Source organism: Danio rerio, chromosome 25 (genome assembly GCF_049306965.1).
Source record: "Danio rerio strain Tuebingen ecotype United States chromosome 25, GRCz12tu, whole genome shotgun sequence".
In the NCBI taxonomy this organism is placed as follows: Eukaryota; Metazoa; Chordata; class Actinopteri; order Cypriniformes; family Danionidae; genus Danio; species Danio rerio.
Window position 1 is genome coordinate 24482162 of NC_133200.1, and position 25429 is coordinate 24507590.

General features: G+C 38.0%; 1 protein-coding gene across 1 annotated transcript in view; it reads left to right on the forward strand.

The window, feature by feature from the left end:
- The window catches only part of ptprjb.1 (protein tyrosine phosphatase receptor type Jb, tandem duplicate 1), a 180342-nt gene extending 160688 nt beyond the window's left edge, over nt 1-19654 (forward strand). The window contains exons 209-219 of the mRNA XM_073943145.1: nt 1769-2020; nt 2506-2620; nt 3099-3143; nt 3350-3437; nt 3577-3667; nt 13077-13150; nt 13258-13392; nt 13482-13598; nt 13686-13846; nt 13961-14096; nt 18493-19654. Coding sequence (XP_073799246.1) covers nt 1769-2020; nt 2506-2620; nt 3099-3143; nt 3350-3437; nt 3577-3667; nt 13077-13150; nt 13258-13392; nt 13482-13598; nt 13686-13846; nt 13961-14096; nt 18493-18624 — 1346 coding nt within the window. The 3' untranslated portion in view covers nt 18625-19654. The remainder of the gene's footprint in view (nt 1-1768; nt 2021-2505; nt 2621-3098; nt 3144-3349; nt 3438-3576; nt 3668-13076; nt 13151-13257; nt 13393-13481; nt 13599-13685; nt 13847-13960; nt 14097-18492) is intronic.
- Nucleotides 19655-25429: the final 5775 nt, after the last annotated feature.

Consider the following 25429-nt stretch of genomic DNA (forward strand, 5'->3'; position numbering starts at 1 on the left):
TCATTTCTAATAACTGATTTATTTGTTCTATCATGATGACAGTAAACAATATTTGAATAGATATTTTTTCAAGACACTTCTATTCAGCCTTAAGTGACATTTAAGGCTTAACCAGGTTAATTAAGTTAACTTGGCAGGTTAGGGTAATTAGGCAAGTTATTGTATAACGATGGTTTGTTCTGGAGACTATCAAAACATATATAGCTTAAAGGGGCCTATAATTATGACCTTAAAATGGTTCATAAAAAAATTCAATTGATTTTATTCTAGCTGAAATAAAATAAAGACTTTCTCCAGAAGAAAAAATATTATCAGACATACTGTGAAAATTTCCTTGCTCTGTTAAACATCATTTAAAAAAAAAAGAAAAAATAATCCAAAGGGATCTAATAATTCTGACTTCAACTGTATATTATGTTTGCAGCAGCAATATGTTATATTCTCAGATGGGATGTCTGTGAATATACATACAGTAGCAGGTCATACTCTGCCATAATGATCAAAGCTGCAGGAGAAGCAGCAGCAGCATAGCAGATCTATTCTGCCAAGACCTAAGGCATCAACATTGGCATATACATACTCAATCCCGAGAGTGGTCGTGACAGAAATAGTTTATCTAATTTTTTTTTGCTAAGGTCTGTTAACTAATATTGCTGTTGACCAATCCCACCTACTGGATTGATTATGTGAAACATGCAAGGAATTAGGAGAATGTTTCTCTCGCACTTGAAGTACATCTGACAGAAATGTCAACGGCTCTAACACACCGTTCAAAATCAAAGTTATGCATCACACAAACTAGGGTTGGGCGAAGTCGACCATCGTCGTCATGGGCGGAGGTGAATTAATTATTTAAGAATAATTAATTAATTTATATGGATTTAATTATTTGTAGCCTACCCTTTAAACTACCTGACCCGCATGGTCTTTGTTTTACCCATAAACAAATCATAAATAAATAAAGATAAGTTGCACACAAATTACCAACTGTTAATCACTTTTTTCCGCTGGAGGTTGGTCGGTAAAAAAGGTGCACAACCAACAGTTTCTGAGGTTTTCACTAAAATTAACAAGTACAATTGTGAAAGTGAAAGACTGAAGCGGTGTACTGACGCTGAAACGGTATCTGATAGATTCAAAAGAGTGAAGAGTCGTTAGATAGAGACAAAATGAATTAAATATCATGTATAACAACTATAGTATCCAGCGGTACACCCTTGATAAACTGTGCACTGCTCTCTGGAGCTCAGGCGAGTGCATGACAGTGTGTGTGGCTGTCCCTGTGTGTGTGTGCGTGGTCACGTGATGTGCATTTTTAGCGGATCGAGGGTTGTTCAGAAATGCTTGGTGAAAAACGATGTGGATGTGGATTATTTTCAATTTAAAATGGCATTTTAAAACTAAGGCGAAATAGTGTAAACGGGGCTCAATTGTGTATTTTTCGCGAGCGGTTTTGCGACAAGGGCGCTTCGGAGGATCGGCGATGCCGGCTCAGCATCGTGTTGTCTTGGCCAAAGGCAATGGATAATGGCATTGTCTATCAGCCCAACCCTAACACAAACACATCAAAACCTACTCAAAATTGTGGATATTGGGCCCGCCTGTTAAAAAAAAACACTGTTCTAGCTGATGACAGTTACTAAATATCGGTTCGAAGCAGCCTACAGGAAGGCCCTCATAGCGACACATCATAATTGTATAATTTCTTCAGCTGGTTCCTTTCCTCCATTCACTAACACATATGTTTACTCTTTTCTTTCCCACACAGAGCCAAATGTGGTGAGCAATCTCACGGCGTCTAAAGTCACCACATCATCTGTGACTCTGCATTGGAACGCACCAAGTGGACCAATAGATTATTATTTAGTTGAGTGGAGTGTACAGAGAAGCACAGACAGAAGAACTAATGAGACTTTCTATGTAATCACTGATCTCATGCCTGCAACCAAATATGAAATTCATGTCAGTGCTGTTACTGGAGGCATAAAAAGCGAACTTGTCTTCTTGACTGTACTTACCGGTATGTACGATCACAAAATCTGTCCTCTTATTAATCATCCACACAGACAGTACACAATAACACTATGTATTTTCCTGAATTTATCTGATATCAATAATATAATCAGTAATTGCACAAACACATTACATAGGGAACTTCTATCTAACCCAGAAAAATGAACAGAAAATTATAATTCCATTAAAAAAATAACATTTGCTGTTCATTCAAACTACTTATTTAAAATGAGCTGAAACAACACAATTTTTGAGTTTTGTTAGGGGGACAACCTAATTATTTTACATTCAAGGAACTTAAATGTGTAGGGTAAACCTGGTTAAACTTGATTCCTTTATGTTGTCCCAACACAAAATCCCAGCATTTTTTTACTGGGTGTATTTTATACCAGTGTATAATATGTAATGGAATAATATGGAATCATATAAAATGGAATTAGTGGTGACTGAATTACTTTATATTAACATATTCAATACTTTTGCCATATTCAGATGTAGAAGCAGGGCCCACCAGCACTAACAACACTGGGATGATTGTTGGCATAGTTCTGACCCTGATCTGTCTCATCGCCGCCATCATTTTATTTGTCTTTTTCTATTCAAGAAGGTGAGTTTTCTGTATCATCAGAGAAGTGATAATTGAATAAATCTATTGAAAGGTATCAAATACTGTTTGCTTTTATACATAGTTTCAGTTTGTCATAGAGCTATGAAAATAAATAAATAAATAAATAAATATATATATATATATATATATATATATATATATATATATATTTTTTTTTTTTAAATAATAAAAACCAAAACGTCTTCAACCAAACCTCTGTATGTCTGTCTTACCGATTACTTTTTGATATTTATCTTACATTGCATTAGAGTATGATTAAATACTTTTTAATCCTTTATATTTTATTAAGCAGTTGTCCTTTGAAATACTTAAGTTCAATTTTAAATCACTTCAAATTTTTGTTAAATATATTTAATATATTTTTTAGTATGTCGAGGATAATACATTTCATACCACTGACTGTAAATACAGAATAATACAAATGTATTTTATTATTACCTTTATAACTCTGTTTCAGACAATCCAAAAAACAATATCCCGACATCCCTGTTCACATGATTCGGTAACTATGTTTGATATGTTTATATTTGAATTTGTAGTTGATAAACTAGAAATTGTGTTAATGTTAATCATTAACACTTATTTTTTTTCCATTTGCAGTGATCAAACGTGAGTAAATTTGATTATGAATCCACATATATATAATAAATATTATAATATTTTCTATGTAATTGTTTTATTCTTCACGCTTTATTTTATGATATACAGCAAGAATGCTTTGAAAGTAGAAGATTATGAAGAGTATTTTAAACGGAACAGTGCTGATTCCAACTGTGGATTTGCTGAGGAGTATGAGGTATTTTTAACGTCATTTTAATATAATCAATATTTTCTGTAGTAATATTATTAATTAAGCATATGGCTAACTACATAGTTTAATTTATACATTCGGACAGTGTTTTCAAAGTCATGACTAAAGTGCTGTGCTGTTGCAGGAGTTAAAATCTGTTGGAACACAACAGTCAAAGGCTGCTGCCCTGGCTATTGAAAACAAGGCAAAGAACCGCTACTCCAATGTTTTACCTTGTGAGTATCCTGACTATTGCATATTGTACTAAAAAGTGCTAATATCTTTTAAGAATCACAAGCCTCACTCTGATTGGCTGGATGCTTTGAAACTTTGTAAATCTATGAATTGAATGAAGACACTATCAACAAGTCTATCTTTTTCTTTTTTTTTTTTGAAAATGATAAAAATTTGATTTTGGTGGTAATAGTTGCTTCTGGTATGTGTGACAAACCATGAACTGGCCACAAGGTCTTGGGCACCCAAGGTTTAAAGGCTATACTATTTGTATTTTAATTATTGTAATGGAAGAAATCCATCACAGATCATGTATGTCAGGAGTTTTCAAACATTTTAACTCACCACCCCCAAAAAATATCAATGCCAGTGTCTCATGACCCCACAACATCATCGAAGGTGGTTATATATATGCACACTCACCAACAATAGGCCTATATTAATGTAAGCATATTGACAATACAAAAACGGCAACTGTTTAACAAGCAAATATTTTATACTAATTTATTAATTTACCTCACCTAATTAGATAGATGGGCACAATGTTTGGTGCACAGCAAGTCTATTCTTGATTTAATTTTCGGGATCATTACCAAAATCAAGTTTGACATGGTGCCATAAAATTGATTTGCTGCAACTGATGGGCTTGCAATGCAGATAACCTAATGCACATGTGTCAAACTCAGTTCCTGGAGAGCCACAGCTCTGCGCAGTTTAGTTCCAACCCTAATTAAACACACATAATCAAGCTAATTTGAGTCCTTCAGGCTTGTTTGAAACCTAGAGGGAAATGTGTTGGAGCAGGGTTGGAACTAAACTGTGCAGGGCTGCGGCCCTCCAGGAAGAGAGTTTGACACCCCTGATCTAAAGTAATCACCCTATGGGGTCTCAATATAATGGAAAAATCCAAAAGGCTTTAGGATTGGATTTTTATTTGCCTGCTTTGGTTGTTTTTGTTGTAAATATTAACTACTATAGATTTTTGTTCTTTTAATTATGAACAAAATGATTCCTATAGTTTAATAAAATGTGTTTGATTTTTGTAAATCAGAAAGCGAACCCTCCACATCTCTACTTTGGAGGTCTACTAATCCTAACCATACTTTACCATGGGTATACTTAAACTTAACCAGCAGCTAGCTCTCTGCAACTCTCACATGTTCACCCCCTGAAGCTAAGCAGTGTAGTGCCCAATCAGAACATGGATGGGAGACCACATGGGGAAGCTAGGTGGTGTTAGTGAGGCCAGCAGAGGGCACTCAACCTGCGGTCTGTGTGGGTCCTTACGCCCCAGTATAGTTAAGGGGACTGAGGTACTGACTTGTTAAAAAAATCCCAGGATGTCCTTCAAAAAAAAGTAGGGGTTTAACCCCAACATCCTGGCCAAATTTGCACCCAAGTTTCAAGGGCTATACTATTTGTATTTTAATTATTGTACTGGAAGAAATGGCATCATGTATGTCAGGGGTGTTCAAACATCAGGGTTTTCCTACAAATTAGCTAGTGTGTGGTGTGCGGACTGGCGCAATATGGCAGCCGTTTCGTCATCCAGGTGGATGCTACACACTGGTGGTGAATGAGGAGATTCCCCCCAATGTGTAAAATGCTTTGAGTGTCTAGAAAAGCGCTATATAAAAGGAATTATTATTATTATTATTAATTAACCATGGGTTATCATCATTTTAAACACTGCTTTTAATTCAAAATAAAGGCATGTTTCACACCTGTAATTTGGAATATGTTAGCACCGCATTTTACCCATGGTTATGAAACCCCTTTCAGTCCAGAGTTTGTGTGTGTGAAACGCAGCTGTGTTTGCTTGTTGTACTGAATGCTTAGCAACAGAGACAGCCAATCAGAAATTGAGCAGCGAGGTTTACATCACATAATGATACTCATTAAGTTGTGTAAACAGTAGCCAGTGAGAGGTAACATTAAATAAAAACTTTAAAAGTAAGAAATGTCAAAAGACAGTTTTCTGCTCTTTGTCCATTCTGTGACAATGACGATGTAAATGTGCAGATAAGCATGTTAAATCAGGTTTTAGGGATGTACAATGTGAAACATCTGTTAATGACCACCCAGGATTATTTATTAACCCCAGGTATAGTATGAGCAGTGTGAGAGTGATTACAGATAGCCACATAATCTATCTGTCAAGGAATTAGGATATCCCAAGTTTAACAATTTCTAGTTTGAAAACCACTATTGTTGCAAACAAAGTTCTGGTTCATCACAATGGTGTTTCTTGGTGGAAATGATCTTACATGTTCTACAGGATTAGTTTGAAGTATGTGTTGAAGAGTTTATAGTGTTGCCCTGACTTCTAGATTCACTAGATTTCAATCTATTTGGGTATCTATCGGATGTTGTAAATATCCGCATATAAGGCAGGTGATCATAATGATTTGACTCATCATTGGCTCATCATATGAGTACAGAGATTATCTGTCAAATTAATATCCAAAGAACAATATATGAGATACAAAAATAGATTTTAAAAATATGTTTGGGCTTGTTACTAATCCATAACCACTGTTTTCTACTAATCGCATGATACTCGTGTAGGGTCCAGCGAGTTGGTCCAATGACGGTATCCAATGGTGGATGAAGGTTCACTGCATGTTCGGTCTTTCCAGTGCACAATGTTGATTTATATTAAACTTAACTCATATCTGACTCCAATTTTAGTATGAGATGGTTTAGAATATTAATATGTTTATCCTCGTTTTATCTGACTCCAATTATAAAACATTGATAAGATTATTTTGTTTCCTTTCACATTATTTTAGATTATGATTGAATATTCTCTTCGGTTCATCATTTTATGTTATTCTCGTTCATTGGGATCTCTATAACATCCTGAATCTTGTACCGGCCGAGTATACAATTTCTTAAGCACAAGCATGTCAGTCTTGGTCACTAAACAGGGGCGATTGACCGCTATCCTAAAAAGGCAGAACCCTACTTACTCAGATTAGGATATTTTTTATGCGGTCCCCATAGGTCTGCTACCTCCTAAATCAGACAGAGCTATTTAGTCATATAACGATCATTACTATAGAATTAAGCAGACCAGTCGTACTTAAACTAGTAGTAACTTTGAATAATCACTATACTATCTAAATAGTATTAAAAGTTTATCGGGTGAAGGACTATCCCCTTAGATATCCTTTTACAGCCTAAGTATACATGAATAAATGCCAATTTGTTAGTCGGAGCTCTAGAGACATCGTGTAACGTGCCGCAATGCTCCGTCTACCGTGTTCTAGTCCGCTACTAACCTGAACAGGGGCTTGTGGTGCTATGAAATTACCACAATCTACTAAAGATAATAACACGAACTCTGTTTGAATCATTCAAAACATAACAATTTATTAGTCAGGTAAATGTATTATGCCAATTCAATCAGTCAATTCATAAATGATCAATACAAAACATCAAATTATCAAAGATAAATCCAAGATGAAAAAGATGCATTCCTGACTTTGAAATATACATAACATGGGGCAGACCCCATGTTATGGGCTGATCTGGTTAGGCAGAATCGCCCTGAGTCCTTCTTAGGCCTTACCTTAAATAATCCAAGAATTCCCTCAAGGAAGGGGGTGTGAATGTATAACAAAAGGCATTCACACTTAGTGTCACACCCCTCACAGTGGATCAAAAGATGCCTGAAGTTATATATTTATTGTTCTGATTATGTCTATTTCTGAGAGAATGAGACCATTGTACCAATCGCACTGAGACATTTCAAATGATATCAAACATGATAGTTAAAGTCAGTTTGGTTAATTCTAGAACATTCAAACATTGAAATGACCATATGTGTGAGTTGGGGGGATGAAGCAGACTCAGATGCAAATGCAGCAGGAACTGGTTTTTCCCGCATTCCCCTTGCTGAGTTGTGAAGTTACCAGTCTCTGTTTTCAGCTCATGTTTTGAATTGTCAAAGACATCAGAATATTTGCAATATTTCAATTCTTACAGATAACCCCCATTTGATCCCGTGGGTCAGATATAAATGTGTCCATGGGGTCACTATGTATCCTTGTTGAGGTCGTTCAGGGGCAATTCAAGACAGTCTCTGCAGCATTATCAGTTGTAAGTCGTGTTCAGCAGGTAGCTAAACAGGTCCAGGCTCGTTTTCACCTCTTTTGATGAGCCTGACCCGAATGCACTGCTCATTCAGTCCATACAGGCCTTCATAGCTTCCACTGTGTCCTTCCCCTGACAAAAGTGTCCACGTCGTGTGGGCTTCTCATAGTCTGCTTCTTCTGATGAATCTGGTTATCTCCAGATATGCAGACATCGGCATGTGGGGGTCTACAGTGTGTATACACTGCCTTCTCTCGGACACCTAAACAGCAACTTGATGGCTCAGCGATTGAACAGTTATGAACTTGTGTCATTCTGCATTGGAGAAAGTCATGAGGTTAAGCATAAAATATATGATCAAAACATAAAAGTCAGCAAGTGCGAGTCGTACAACTGGTCTCAGGTCTCTTTCAATCTGTTTAAATGGTCCAATCAAAAACAGATAAGTCTTTGTCACCACTGAGATAGGGTATAATGATAGGGAGAATATTAAATATTCTTGGTTTGAATTACTCAAGGTAAAGCTATCAAAAGGTCAGTGCAACTTATTAAAACAGTATAACAGGCAGTATGCATCATAAAACATATCATCATGACAATACATTCAAATAAATGACATTCATTTTCAAAATGAAAAAAACGTGAAGATATTTGTCATACATGATAGTAATCACATTATTTAACCATAATTATGAAGGTATATCTATAATAATGTGTGTGTTTGTGTGTGTATGTTGTGTGGTGTGTGTGTGTGTGTGTGTGTGTGTGTGTGTGTGTGTGTGTGTGTGTGTGTGTGTGTGTGTGTGTGTGTGTGTGTGTGTGTGTGTGTGTGTGTGTGTGTGTGTTTATGTGCGTGTGGGGGGGCTTGAACACAATTGATGGTATTTGTCAAATTTAAATGTCCTAGTGATTATTAGAAGTGTCCTCACTTCGGTTTAATTTTAATCACTTTAGCACTTATACCTGTTATTGGTGATAGATTGGAAAACCAGGGGCCCTCTGGTTTGTCAACCATCCTCATAACAGTCAGTGTATCTATCCTTAAATTTATCGGCAAATTCGCCTTTATTGAAGTTTTATACCATCAATTTGTTGTAAAAGCCATGCAAATGTGTAATTTCTTTTCAGCTGACAGAGGGTGTCAGAGGGTGTTTGTTGTCTCGTCTGTCATCAGATTAATTATTCTGTTCTATGTGTGTGAGGCTAATGTGTTTTGTTTGTATAAACATGGACAAACGATCTCAATTAAGGAGATTTGGCTCCTGGGTCTTTGAAGACTAAGGTGTTATCTATGTGCCTGGGTTTACCTGTGGCTGTGTGTCAGTGTAATGCTCCGAACAATGGTAATCAACTTTTATAATTGTGTTGCAAAATTTTAGTCCTGTCTTAGCAGGGAGCCAGCATAAGAATGTGAACATGAGGTGTGTTCCGGCTCAAATTGATTCCATATAATATCTTTTACGGAGCATGTTAAGGTGCAATGTTCAAAGCTGGATCTGCAGGTGAGGTGTTAGCACCACAGGGGTTCTTGCTTTGAGATGCAAGATGGAAGACTTTTGGCCTCTCAGGTTATGGCTTAACCTTTTGTTGCCCTCATTTGTATTTGTTTGATGTGGACCGGATCTGGAGTGTTCTTTGTTATTGGTCCGCCTAAGATGAGAACAAAAGCAGAGAGAACCATTTTTAGAATTTTCATCAGTTTCAAATTCAATCATGTGGAATTAATGTTAATGCATCATCTTGCAATATTAATTCTGGAAGCCACATGATGTTGCTGGTCAGATGTGAATTGCTGTTGTTGATTTCAGCATATTGTGAGTGTGTAACACCTGTTTATACAGTCTGCTGTATTCTGAGCATTATCTCCCAGTTCCGCTGGGGACATTTTTCTGAATCAATCAATGATTTTTCATTAATTTCAGTTCACAATCTAATGGGCCAATACCCATAGTTAATTTTTTGCTCTCATTAACAGTCAGATTTGTTGGCAGAAATCATTTCACCCTTTTGGTGTTCTCTGCTTAACGGTTGTCATTTTATGGTGTGACTCACAGATTCTTAGATCTTTTGACCCATAAAAACTTTGGTAACTCTGAATGTTATCATATCCATCCCCCTTTCATTATTTTTCTGGTGAGTTTAACTCTCTGATCAAATTTTAATTGTAGGTGGTGTTTTTCAGCGAGGATTTTATTGGTTTACAATCAGTTATGCTATAGTAGTTCTGTCAGTGTTTTCATTAAGCATAAAGAAAGCAAACCTCCTCAAGATGAAAGATGTTTCATCTTTAGTCTTTAGTGCCATGATTGGCGATTATAATATAATGTTCATTATTGTTTATTCCTAATGTAATTATATTATATTAAAATAGTAAATATTAAAATTTAATTATATCTGGTCTCTGGAGAGTGTTTTTAGAACAACAGTGCATTTTAGCTTAATGCTTTTATCTTGTGATCAGGGCTGTGTTTGCTTGTAAGTTGCATGGAGAACAAAAGGGTCAGCAAAGGCTTATGGCCAAATGGAAGAATGTAATTGTTTTATGCAAATACAGCAAACACATTCTGAGCATCTTATTATCACTGAGGTGAGATTTCTCTGCTCTCTGTCAGGACATTTGAATATGAAAAGGTTTGAGCAATTAGGAGGTCTAAGGGCTGATTTAAAGTTAAAATCTTAGAATTTCTTTTATATTTAGTCTGTTTTGAGATTAAATTAAAGTATAGTGGATATTTTACACTGTAAACCCTAATGCTGTAACTAAATAATTGAATTGAGCTCTATTAACTTAAATCCTTAAAATTCGTTTATCTTAATTAACCTTAATGAGTATTCAGAACTTTTTCTTATTTTTGAGTTTGAAAAAATGTAATCTTTAAAAAATGCTATCAAAATGTATGAGCTGGGTGACTAAGTATTTAAAGTTTGGAAAAATTAAAATAATTAAGTTAATTGCAATTAAAATGTATAAGTTGAGTAACTTGGGTATTTTAAGTTAGTTGAAGTGTCTTGCATGAGTATAACAAACTCAAAACTTAATGTTTCTGTTCACTTAAAATAGATAATTTCATAACTTAAAAAATTTGACATAACTGATTGCCTCAAATTTTTTTTGAGTTTTGTCAACTTATTCGGGATTACAGTGTAGTTGATCAGCATCATATTTGAATTTATCACCATTAAATTTAAATGGCAAATTTCTGATTTGTAAAGGCAGAGTTTTCATTAAAGCCTATTTGTCTTTTTTGCAATCAAATCATTCTGTTCTGCTCACCTTTATTTTTCACATGCAAATGCCTTTAAACAGACTGTTGTTATTAATCCAATTTAAAAGTTTACAATTGTTTTTAAATCTTAAACCATTTTTTCCTGTTTTCCTTTTTTTCAATTTTTCTCTTTTTTATAAAACAGTAGATTTAAAACAATGGATAGTTTTTGATTTAAACTTTTAGGATCTAATTTATAACTCTCCACTGAGTTCCAGAATATAATTTGGATGATGTTATTCCAATTTTAAGCTTCAACTCTTGCTGCCTAGCAGACAAAGAGATTTCAGAGCAAGGGATGGCATTTATCTATACTGCTGCTATCAGGTCCCTGATAATCAAAGTGGTTTTGTCTAATTCTCAACCCCACCGGATAACGCATTCCGGTCTAACATTTTTGAGCATTTCCGACTCATTCTATCAATGTGTTTATATAGGGTGCATCCAGCTTTCCCTCAACATTTCTAATAGGCAAAGAAGAATTGACTTACCACAGCAGCTGAAGATAGAATAGAAGATCCAAACCTCTTGGTTGATATAAATCCATTTTGTGCTGGAAAGACGTAACTCGCCTGAGTTGGGAGATCACGGAGATGGGTCACCATTTTGTAGGGTCCAGCGAGTTGGTCCAATGACGGTATCCAATGGTGGATGAAGGTTCACTGCATGTTCGGTCTTTCCAGTGCACAATGTTGATTTATATTAAACTTAACTCATATCTGACTCCAATTTTAGTATGAGATGGTTTAGAATATTAATATGTTTATCCTCGTTTTATCTGACTCCAATTATAAAACATTGATAAGATTATTTTGTTTCCTTTCACATTATTTTAGATTATGATTGAATATTCTCTTCGGTTCATCATTTTATGTTATTCTCGTTCATTGGGATCTCTATAACATCCTGAATCTTGTACCGGCCGAGTATACAATTTCTTAAGCACAAGCATGTCAGTCTTGGTCACTAAACAGGGGCGATTGACCGCTATCCTAAAAAGGCAGAACCCTACTTACTCAGATTAGGATATTTTTTATGCGGTCCCCATAGGTCTGCTACCTCCTAAATCAGACAGAGCTATTTAGTCATATAACGATCATTACTATAGAATTAAGCAGACCAGTCGTACTTAAACTAGTAGTAACTTTGAATAATCACTATACTATCTAAATAGTATTAAAAGTTTATCGGGTGAAGGACTATCCCCTTAGATATCCTTTTACAGCCTAAGTATACATGAATAAATGCCAATTTGTTAGTCGGAGCTCTAGAGACATCGTGTAACGTGCCGCAATGCTCCGTCTACCGTGTTCTAGTCCGCTACTAACCTGAACAGGGGCTTGTGGTGCTATGAAATTACCACAATCTACTAAAGATAATAACACGAACTCTGTTTGAATCATTCAAAACATAACAATTTATTAGTCAGGTAAATGTATTATGCCAATTCAATCAGTCAATTCATAAATGATCAATACAAAACATCAAATTATCAAAGATAAATCCAAGATGAAAAAGATGCATTCCTGACTTTGAAATATACATAACATGGGGCAGACCCCATGTTATGGGCTGATCTGGTTAGGCAGAATCGCCCTGAGTCCTTCTTAGGCCTTACCTTAAATAATCCAAGAATTCCCTCAAGGAAGGGGGTGTGAATGTATAACAAAAGGCATTCACACTTAGTGTCACACCCCTCACAGTGGATCAAAAGATGCCTGAAGTTATATATTTATTGTTCTGATTATGTCTATTTCTGAGAGAATGAGACCATTGTACCAATCGCACTGAGACATTTCAAATGATATCAAACATGATAGTTAAAGTCAGTTTGGTTAATTCTAGAACATTCAAACATTGAAATGACCATATGTGTGAGTTGGGGGGATGAAGCAGACTCAGATGCAAATGCAGCAGGAACTGGTTTTTCCCGCATTCCCCTTGCTGAGTTGTGAAGTTACCAGTCTCTGTTTTCAGCTCATGTTTTGAATTGTCAAAGACATCAGAATATTTGCAATATTTCAATTCTTACACTCGTTTTCTTAAGATGATGCTTCAAGAGTTAAACTATCAATGTGCGGCAGCCCCTTTGATGACTACATTAATGCCAACCATGTCCCTGTGAGTATATATACACAAAAGGGAAATTTCAGGATGGCACAAGACTTTTATGTATTGTATCAATCATTGTCCTTAATGCTTTTTTTTTTTTTTTTTTTTGTGGTCAGGGCTACAATTCAAGAAAAGAGTTCATAGCTGCTCAGGGTCCATTGCCCGTCACGCTGAATGAATTCTGGAGAATGATCTGGGAGAAGAATGTCTACACTATAGTGATGCTGACCAAATGCAACGAGATGGGACGGGTGAGCTAAAATTGTAACTGGTCAAATTTTAAGAGGTCAAATGTCAAAACAGAGTAATGCTAATAAGCAATATGTGCCATTTTCAATAGGTTAAATGTGAAAAGTACTGGCCATCTGCGACTAGTCATTATAATAACATCTCTGTGACAACCACCTCAGAGATAGAACTGGATGACTGGACCATTAGAGACTTCAGAATTAAAAATGTAAAGCAACACTTCCTGATATTCGTCCTAATGTTGTTGTATTTAAATCAATAGCATTTGTTAAAAATATTCCTTATAATGCTATAGGTGAAAACAGCAGAAACTCGCTATGTACGCCAGTTCCACTTCACAGCGTGGCCAGATCATGGAGTTCCGGAAACCACTGAGATTCTTATCGATTTTAGACACCTGGTGAGAGAACATATGGACCAGTACTCACGCCACTCTCCGACTGTGGTGCATTGCAGGTGACTGTGGTCTTTATAATCAAATATCCATATATTTATAATACAGTGCACACATCATATATTAAATTGACCTCTTTATTAGACTCATCAAGTTATTTGACTTTTCTTTTTCAGTGCTGGTGTGGGAAGAACAGGGACCTTCATTGCCATTGACCACCTGAGCTTCCAGATTGAAAGAGACAGCATGGTGGACATCTACGGAATTGTTCATGATATGCGCATGCACAGGGCTCTCATGGTGCAGACTGAGGTATGGGACTTACAGCAACATATATAACCTCATTTGAAGCTCAAGCATCCTCCATTGCTTCTGTAACCATGATACAGACCTGAAGGGTGCACACACTTCATGTCTCGATGTTCTCACACCTAAGAGTATTTCTTCGATAAGCATCTAAAAGCCGCTCATGGCATTGCAGTCCTTCCCTTTGGGGTATCTCCGTCCACATGGGTTTTATGAACTTGTGGGGGGTGCCCTGGTGCCACTTAGACTCATAGGCATCGGCATGATTAAGAATAATTTTAGCTCAGTTTACAGATCAGTTGATTATACACAGAGACACCTTGACCTGTTGGGATTTCGGGTCTACAGAGAAAGGAGCATACTCTCTCCCGAGCAGAGCATCTCTTATCTTGGTATGAAGGTGGACTCAATCTCCATGACAGTGTACCTTACCAAGGACCACGCTGGGCAATGCCGGCCTGTCTGAAGCTATTTGAAAGGAAAACAGGGATTGCACCAAGTTTTTTCAGAGGCTCCTGGTGAATATGACATCCGTAGTCATGTTCACTGCTCAGATTGTTCCATATGAGATCACTTCAGAGATGGCTTCATGATTGGATACCCAGATGGGCATGGTGAATGAGGACACACCGGGTGACCATGACCAGGCTGTGTCACCACACCTTCTGTCCCTGTAGGGGCTGGAGGGCTATGTGCAATGAGCATGCAGTTGCAGGTTCTAATAGCGAACATAGGCTGCATTGGTATATTAACTGAATGAAGCTGTGGCAAGATTTCTAACTCTCCACCAAAACCAGTTGGTACTGGTGTGGGAGCACATGCTGTTCTGAACCAAGCATATATAACCAAAAGCATAAATCAACCGTATGGGCGGTAAACGTTTCCAACAAGCTTGAGAAGAGCTTGGTGTGGTATTTTGGTATTTGGTACAGCAAGGTATTTTGGAGGAGCCCTGGTCGTCTTGTTGACTCACAGCTGACCCTAGGACTTGAGGTAATATCCATTTTCCCCAGTCAGCCTGCTTGCACAGATTTTGTGCGAGGTCAGGGAGGATGAGAACAAGGTTTTCTGTTATGCCACTCCGGCCCAAACAGACGAGGGTTTCCAAGCTCACAGTCCTCAAGATGGCACTCCCTGGCACATTCCCCTGAGTATAAGGGTTGCTCCTAGCACCTGTGGAACTTTACATGTGGCCCATATACTGTTGCAGAAGACTTAGGTGACTTACCGCCAACATTGGTTGACAAAGTTAATCAGGCTAGAGCCCCTTTAATTAGGTGTACCTACACCCTAGAGAGAAGTCTATTCATTGAACGGTTCACTTCATGTTAGAAGACCCCCGAACATACCAGATCATCCTTGTGCTTTTCTTCCGTCAGGAAAAGCTGAATTAGAGGTTGTCACACCCTTCACACTAAAGGTCTATCAAGAGGGCCTGAAATTCAGAACAGGTTACTCTCACGTTATCCTGGTACCCTGGCTCGGCTATGAGGTTCCTACCACCCTCTTAAAAGACCAAGTAGTGAACCTGTAAATGCTGCCTGTGGAGGAGGCTGTGTTCTGTTCATGCTATGCATCCTTATATGGTTTTATGGTGGTTGGTAGAAGGTAGGCAAACAGAGGTTGGCTCACAGCTCACAGGTTAGTAAATGCCATCTCCTCGCATTCTCATGTCATGGCGAGCCATGTCCCCTGTGAGTGAGAGAGTATTTAACAAGGAGTGTTGCCCTCCTGGTTGTTAGCATGACACGCCTCTCTAGCAGACATCTGTAGAGTTGTGGGCTGGGCAACACCTACACTTTCATGAGATTTTAAAACCTTCTGGTGAAGCCGGTTTCCTCTCAATTTTTGGGTAATGCCAGCTTAGAGAAAGCAAGGTTCAGTGTTGAAAATGCTTGCTGCATCATTTTCTTTACCTTCCTTCGAGGCCCCCAACATCTCAGCGCAGGAGCCGAATACTTGTCCATTACATTGTCTAGTTGTCTAGTAGTTTTTTGGGGATTGGTGCCGTCTATGAGCATCCCTACTCGGTCAGCCACAGTGGAGTTCCCCTTACAGGCTTGACCGGTGTCGTGCCCATAAACTAACACTCTTGCTCATATGTAGGTTAGGGCTAACCCATATTTGCATATTGTCACACTGTCTCCCCACTGGGGTAGAAAATTGCCTTCACAGCACCCTCCCACTTCAGGACTGGGCTGATATCTCATTGTACTGCCATTATAAAAAATCCCTTGCCTACAGTAGCTATCGGTTACCAGCTGAATGCTAGTGTGATTGGCTCCTCAGTGGGTAATGCCATGGTCACACTGCATTTTTCACCCCATAAACTTCCAATCATACAAATGCAAGTGCGACAGCCTGGAAACGCAAGCTTGGGTGACAAGTTTCGCAGTTTGTTTCATTGGAGAGTTCAAGCTTGGTGAACTAAACTGCATAACATGGCTGCATGAGACCAATCGAAGATCAAAACATGACCTCTCTTTACAAAAATTTAAAACATGGACCAATGGCTTACTTTTTTAATATCTAACCATCTTATTTAATCCATCCCCCTTTCGCAGCACCAAACAACAGAATTTTGCATGCTCAAACTCTAGTGTGACCACGGCATAAGTCTGACAGGAGCTCCTCCTGGTGCTGCTTATTTACTCAGCTGATTGTAATGGCCCATTTCCGCTGAGTGGTACAGTACGGTTCCTTATGCTTTTATGGGCGTATCCACTGTCAAAAGGTACCTAAAAGCGAACGTACCATACCACTTTTTTGGGTACCCTTTCTAAATGGTACCTAGCACAACAAAAGGGTACCAAAAGACGGAGCAAGACACGCAACTGATTGTTATTGGTTTACAGAGATACATCTCTCACTTGTGCACAAGCCAGGAGAATGAAAACAAAGGAAGTGTCATTTTTAAATGAATATCCGAGACATTACACCATGTTGATGAACAGCTAAAGCCTGATTTATACTTCTGCGTCAAGTGACCGGCGTAACCCACGACGCATGCAACGCGCGTGGCTGTGCATTTATATTTCTGCGCGCTGTCTCTGTTGGTCGCATGAACACTTCCAAAACGCTAGTTGTCAATGAGGTGTAAATGTTCCTCTGTGTCGAGTTTCTTCGCTGCTTTTTTGCTTTTCCTGAACACTTCTGGGATGTACAAGTGGCTCAAACTCGCTCATTTTGAGGCAGGAACCGGCAGACATGCAACAACTTTAACTATGAGGTAAACACAAAACAAAACTTTCCATCCGGAGCTCCTTCACAGGACTCCACACTTGTAAGCAATCGCTCCGTCAGGCTCGCACCATCCACGCGGCTCTCGGTCCCGCCCAGACTCGTCAGCGCTACCAAGCCGACCAATCACAGAGCTTTTGCTATGCATCGTTGCGACGTGTAGTTACAGTTTTTGAGAGGTGCACGTCAGCAACGCCGATGGCCACGGCGAAGAACTATGCGTTAGCGCCGTAGTATACGCCGGCGTTTGACGCAGAAGTATGAATCAGCCTTAAGAAGGAGAGCAGAATCTACCCTGTCGTTGTTTTCAAGGCAGTCTAAAGCGTGAGTGGTTTCGCTTTCTCGCATGCTTTCGTTGGTCATCTATATTCGAAATAACAAACTTTGAGCTGATGATAATAAAGTGTGGGTGATTATTATATTACTTCTGACATTCAATCCTATCAGAAATGAACAAACGTTACTATTATGAAGTCGGAATGACTAAATTATTTTCTAACAATAGGTTATATGCGATGGCAAAGATTAAAGACACAGATGAGAGGTTTGCACTGACTGTGGCCTATATGTCGCATGTTGTTTTTAAACCCAAAGAAGGGCTAAATGTATGCTGTGTGTAGTTTTTCTGTATTTGGTAACATATCGGAGACTGTAAGGGTCTGTATGTGTTCATTTATATTGCATTTATTTTATATAATTGCAGACTATTTCGCACATCATTGATCTGCAGTTAAAATCAAATCATGTTCATAGAAAGCTTAGCGATGAACATTTTTACACAAGTATTTATGTGTATAAGGCATCTGTTTTATGAGAAGTGCTACTCATATAATATGTGAACGACCCGTACATCTTTACTTTGACATTTCATTGAGCGAGAATGACTAAAGCTTAAAATGGTCGTATAACATTGGTATCCTTTTGGCAGTAGAATTGCATGCCTGATAAAGGTGACCCGTACCGTACCATTTTCTTACACCTCAGAGGGATTGGTCATCTGGCAATTCCCCATAATGTTGTTTCAACATTATGTCTCCATTCCCTCCTTAAAAGAACAAAGATTACGGCAACAACCGAGACATTTGCTTAAAGGAGGACACATGTGTAGAAAACTCAAATAGTATGCTTATGTTTTCTTGTTCTTTCTGCTTTTTGTCAATAGGACCAGTATGTTTACCTCCACCAGTGTGCGTATGACCTCATTCGATCAAGAACTGGGACTAACGTGGATTTAATTTACCAGAACGCAGCAGCACTCCAAGTCTATCAGAATGTTAAATTAACAAAGTCCTAAATAGACATCCACAAGATATCCTTCATCAAATGATCAAAATTGTGAAATGAATGTTTTATTGCACAATACTCAATACATTTGAGTAAAATTTTAATTATAATATTTTTTAAATGCTACACTGGAATAATGCAGCCATTTTATTTGTTAACAATTTTGAAATATACACTGAATAATGTGTAATATATATTTTTTTTAACTCAGTCAAGATATTTATTTTTTTTACCGTGACATGTCCTAATGGAATATTTGTCACAATTTATTAGACATGTTATATATACTGCAATATCAAATGACTGTACATTTTAGTTCTGCCATGATTTTATTTGCTGGGTTGCATTAATTAGTCCATGTTTAATAAAATGTTTATGTTTTGACATATTTTAAGAAGAATTTGCAATATATTATTTAATCTTTTAGCCTAGAAACATTTTTTCTTTCACTTGAAAGCATTCCCAACATGTCAATGCACAATCTAATGAACAATAACTACAAATAAAGAATGTATGACTTATTTGGTACATTAAATTATTAGTTCATTAGATGTAGTTAATTTGTTTATCATTTGCTGTGTTCTGCAAAGCTGCTTTAGATGAACTGGGCATTTGCTTGAGATGTGTAATTTTATTTAAATTGCATTTTATTACTAATACTTATTTACTTGATAATACTTAGTATAACAATCCTGCTAACTGCACGTTTAGTTAACAGCAATCACACCTGCAACTGTACCACTGTTATGTTTTTTTGATTGCGCTAATTTTAATGTTAATGCATTTCTATGATCAACACTTGCAATAGAATATCAAATTTTATTTGAACAATATTGCACTAGAATATATTTGCTTTTACACTTGCCGCTTAAAATGATATTTATTTAGGATCTGTTTCTTGCATTTGCCTCTATATTTGTGTGTATGTATGTATGTTATTTATAAAGCTAATTGCATATCTGTTGAATTATACACTCTTTGGGAAGTCTCTAATACATGCTGGAAATGATATCAAATAAAGTAATAATCACATCAATACTAGCCTGTTCTTTTTTTCTCTAAAAGATACAATTCTGACATGTTTTTATGTTGGGTTAAATAGGCTGAATGGTAGCTTCTCAATAGCTTTTGATGACATTAATGTGAAATATGACTCTGATTTTATTTTTTTAAAGTTGTTTTTAATAAAAGACCTGGGGTCTGTTCTTCGAACCTTGCTTAGATAATCTAAGATGATTTGGCAGATCCTGGTTCTTTTAATCTTGATAACTGATTTGGTTCTTCAAACAAGTTTACGAATAAGATTAAAATGTCTGGATGAACTGATCTGAGATTGCTGCATGTGTTGCGAAGGAATGATCTAGCGATCCACGAAATCATGATCAGGAATGCATTGATCTGGAAGATGAAGGGGCAGCTGAAGTCTGGTACGTGTAGGATGGGAGATGACGATAGTGCCGTCTTCAGTGTCTGGAATGCCTTTTCTGCTGCCGGTTTCCAGACAATCCTGTTGTGCGATCTCTTCTTTGTGTGGACTGGCCACGGATGAGAAGTTGGGGATAAAAACATCTGTAGTAGCCTACTAACCCCCAATAGGTACCCAAGTCTTTGTGGATGGCCAGGGGTTCCTTCTTTACAGTCACTAGTTTATTTCACTGCAGTTGGATGAGACACCAACCAATGATGTAACCCAGATACTTTGCCTCCGCCAATCCTAGGTGACACTTCTGGGGGTTAGCTGTGAGTCCAGCCCACTGTAACTCCAACAGCACCCTCTGCCGTAGGGTAAGATTGTCCTCCAAAGACCTCGAGTGGATCATGACATCGTCCAGGTAGGCTACCACATAAGCTTCATGGGGGCAGAGTAGGATGTCTATTAGACTCTAGAACATTGCAGAAGCCCCATGGAGCCCAAAGGTAATGACTCTGTGCTGCCAGTGGTGGCCAGGGGTCGAGAAGGCAGTCTTTTCTTTGGTGAATGAAGTGACAGGTACATGCCAATACCCCTTTGTAAGGTCCAAGTAGCTGATTTACAGGGCTCCACTAAGCAGGTGGAGTAGTTCATCCACCAGAGGTATTGAAAACCCTGACAATGCTGGACGCTTTGGTGGGACCGACAAGAAAGAAAGTTCAGAAAACAGGAGCTTTCTGGACAGGTTGGAGGCAGAATATCTGTTTACTTATGTAAAAGACATACCTTTTTGTGGATCTAATGTGGCTATAACCAAGGAGTACAACATTAGACAACACTATGAAACAAAACACTAAGACAAGTACAAACACCTGGACATGGCTCCAAGGCACCGAATAGATGGGCAGGGTCTACAGACTACAGATGAAAAAAATCAAGGCACACATTGACGTACCAGTTCCACAGAAGGATTCTGAATTAAGGTCCATCTTAGGATTACTTGATTATTATGTAAAGTTTGACGCTAACTTTTCAACCTTGCTGCATCCTTTACACCAGCTCTTGCAAGCAGACACAAAGTGGATTTGGTCACCAAGTTGTGAAGAGGCTTTCAAAGCCTGCAAACAACACCTCTTAGATAGTAAATGTCCTGCACATTATGATCTAGTGAAACCTTTTAGACATGCTTGTGATGCCTCTCCTTATGGAGTTGGTGCAGTAATTTCTCACATTTTACCCTCTGGAGTAGAGCAGTCAATTGCATTTGCGTCACAGACTCTGACATCAAGTGAGTGTAATTATGCTCAAATAGAAAAGGAAGATTTAAGCATAATTATTAGTGTAAAGAAAGTCCATAAGTATCTGTATGGTAAAAAGGTTTGTATTATTGACCGATCCCAAACCATTTTTGGCCATATTAGCAATTTCAACTCTGGCTGCATTAAGAATGCAACTGTGAGCGTTATTTCTTTTAGCTTATGACTATAACAGACAGTACCATAGTTCCTGTGACCACGAGAATACAGATGCATTATCATTCCTTCCGTGCAAACAGGGCTCTTCTGAGGAGGAGAATGAGAGGGTATTTTTGGTTTCTTTTGTTGATGAACTGCCCGTCTCAGCAAAAGACATTGCAGAAGAGTCATGACCCTATCCTGTCAAAGGTCCGAGATCTCACATTGTGGGGTTGGCCAAAGTTTGTACCCAATCCAGACCTGAAACCTTTGAAAGGAAAGATCAGTTGTCCTCAGATCAAGGATGTGTTCTTTGGGGATCATGGGTGGTTATAACACCTATGTAAAAGAGAAGACTGCTCTTTGGTTTACATGAGGGCCATCCAGAAGTCACATGAATGAAGGCTCTGTCAAGAAGATTTTCTAGTGGCCTGGTTTAGATCAGGAGATTCAGGCATTTGTACTGTAAGTCAGTGTGCATCAATGTGATCACATTGAATAGTCCCTCAACAGCTCCTTTACACCCATGGTTATGGGCCAAAGCACCGTGGGAGAGAATACATGTGGACTATGCTGATGTAAACAAGCAGCATTTCTCGGTGGTGATAGACAATCATTCTAAATAGATTTAAATCTTACCTTCTAAGCTGGCAACTGCTGAAAAGACTGCAAACCTTCTCAGAAATCTGATTGCATCATATGGCCAACCCAAAGTCCTGATTTCTGACAGTAGTCCACAATTTACTGTACCTGAGTTAAAATTATTTCTTGAGGAAAGTGAAGTGTGTCATTCTGTCATCACCATACCATCCAGCTTTAAATGGTGCAGCAGAAAGGGCTGTGCAAATTTATAAGAAGGCATGGAGTGGAATGCAGTCTAAGGCCCCGTTTACACTAGTGCGTTTTAGTTTTAAAACGGCGTTGTAGAATGAAAACGATCCGCGTCCACACTCGCGTTTTACCCAGCATTTCTGAACAGCTCTCCGTCCACACCAAAACGCTGAAAACGCACATCACTTGACCACACAGACGCTCTCGGGCAAGCGCTGCAGCCCATCTACCCAGATGAGAGCTCTGCTTGTCGGACTGCTCATCAAGCATCTCCCGCTGGATCTAATCTCACTATATTTGCTAAACGTGATATTTCATTCATGTTGTTGTCTTTAACTAACGACATAGGCCAATTCCCTGACTTTGGTCATTGGAATCTATTAAGTTATTTGTTCACGGGTAACATGTTTTGGTTAAGCGCAAAGTTAATGATTAATCCAGGTACATTGACTGATCGCTTGCCTTTATTTCCTACAATGTATAAACTTATTGTATGTTATACTTTTATAATTATCGATTATTAAAACTGATATTCAGCAAAAGAGAGGGTGCGTTTCGTATTTTCACTGAAATTGAAAGGAGGCAGTTGTTATCGGCTCCGTTTTGTTATAAATATCCACACAGTGAAGATGACGCTCATATATGCAGCACGACGCCTCAACATTTCTGCTGTCTGTTAAGTTGCTAATATTAAAAAGAAAATAGGCAGTTCCTTAAATCATGTTTACATTTTATTGTTGAGAAAGTGAAACAACGTAGCCAAGGTGATGTGAATGAAGTTATAAAGTACACTGTTTCCTTTGAAGATTTACCCGTGTCCTCGGTATGTTTTCCATATCAAACTGAGAAGGGGGAGACTGCAGCCTTGATCAAACTTGCGAAGTCTTAACTTACAAGAAGAGGATGCGTGACTGAACTGTGTGTGGGCTACTTAATATCGAGGAAAAGCCCCAATCAGATAGGCGAACGTTTGCAGCCCCGCCTCCGTTTTCAGATGTCTCCGTCTTTCCCCATCCACACTGAGACGGAGCAGCAGCGTTTCAGAATGAAAACGGCCTCTCCAGCGTTTTCAAAAAGCTCCGTTTTCGGCACTCGAGAACTCCGGCGTAGTGTGGACGGATGGCGTAACCTTAGCAAAACTTATGCGTTTTCAAACTAAAACGCACTAGTGTAAAAGGGGCCTAAGTCCTTGTGAACTGCTAGCTCACTTGTTGTTAACATACATAAATACTCAACACACAGTCATGGAGCGTAGTCCTGCAGAGTTGTTCCTAAAGCCTGATGTTTCAGATGTTGTATTCAAGCACCTTTAACTTCAAAAGGAGAGTGCATGATAAAAAGTCCAAGTCACTCCGCACATTCAGTTTACGAGACAGGTTGTTAGTCCGACACTTCAGACATCCTAAGAAGCTTTGGATCCCAGGAACGATATTGAAGTGAAGGGGACCCCTGACTTGCTGTACTGAAATGGGACATCAGCAAGTTACAGAACATGTGGACCACCTGTTACCATCAATTTCTTCAGAAAGGCAAAACAAAGGGATTTCAGATGATCTCTTTGATCCTCTGCCAATTCAGAAAGCTGGGAGATCAAACCCACAAGTTCATCCCGATCAGTTACCAGAAGTGATACCTGAACCATGTTAACCCACAATGCAAAGGAAACCACCACAAAGGCTTAACCTTTAGGTATGAGTTAGGAGTTAAATACTTCTAAAATAAATATATGAAGTTCATGTTTTAACATTTATATTAGGTTAGATCAATGTTATAAGTGTCACCAAATAAGGCATTTCTATGTTGAGTTAAAGTCTAAAGACAGAGGAGTGTGGTATCTCAGTGTACGTGTATGACGGTGTTCTAAAGGAGCGTGTGCTCTTGTCTGTGCTCTTGTCTGTATCCACACTGTAATCAGGAAGTGAGAATAAACAGTAAAGACAGCCTTGTCTGAATCCCCTATGAAAATACTATAGTAACTAATACGTCTCGCAGGAGACAGTTTCACCAATGAACACCTTCACTCGATCCTGAGAAATTCCTCATCTCACAGCTTAAGTGCAGACATTGAGGAACCAGCATCCAAGAAGAGATGCCACATATCTAACTTAGACACAACAAAGTAGAGCAGTATCACAAACTGAGCTATAATTAACATTTTCTTTGTGCACTTTTTCTTGCTACTCCCAGAAATGGGCTTGAATGGTTTCATGTTTATTGATATTTTTATTAGTTTTATATATTTTTATTAGTTAATTGGTTTATTATTTTTTCTTTTTATATTTATTAATAGCCTGTGGAAAAAGTATAATCAACATTTAATTCAAAAAGCTGCAATTGCAAATAATTTAAACTTTATTTAAAGAGCCCCTATTATATATTTTAAAATGTCATATTTAGGTTTTGGGGGCTCCTACAACAGGCTGAAATGCATACGGTCAAAAACACTTTCATTGTCTTATAAAATACGTTTATTTTTACCTATTTATCCTAATGATTCCCATATGAATCGTTCATCAATTAATAACAACTACGTTCAGCGTGAGACAGAGAAATTCCCGCCATAGCTTATCAGCAATTTTGTACTCAGAGTGCAGAGTGTATGCGCAGCCCAATGCAGAATGATGGATTAATTGATTTGAATGCCACTCATAAACATTTAATTTATTTCTCATTGAATAAATTCAATTACTGCAGATCCTACTGAAACAACACCTTAGCCCAGGTGCACTCCACTTCACTATGTGCTAGACAGATTTTGATGCCGTCTAAAATATTTAGAGCTCACTTAACCAATGCTCAGTTGGCTAACTTATTTTCAGAAAGCAGCCCTGCTTGTAATGGTTGCAAACATTCACCTGCTGACCATTTGCATATGTTTTAGACGTGCCCACAGCTCTCCGGCTCATACAATTCTTTTTGTTTTAACTGTGTGCACCTATTCTTTGATTTTATGGTTAAGTACATCTAATGTACTTCATTTGGTATTAATATATTTATTTGTGTTGTTATGTTTATTGAGTTAAAAAACGAGGGGGTAGGAAATGGACAATATATTACAGTTTAAATCTCTCATCTTGTAAACTTGTTTTGTCATACAAAACATTAACAAAATATAGAAA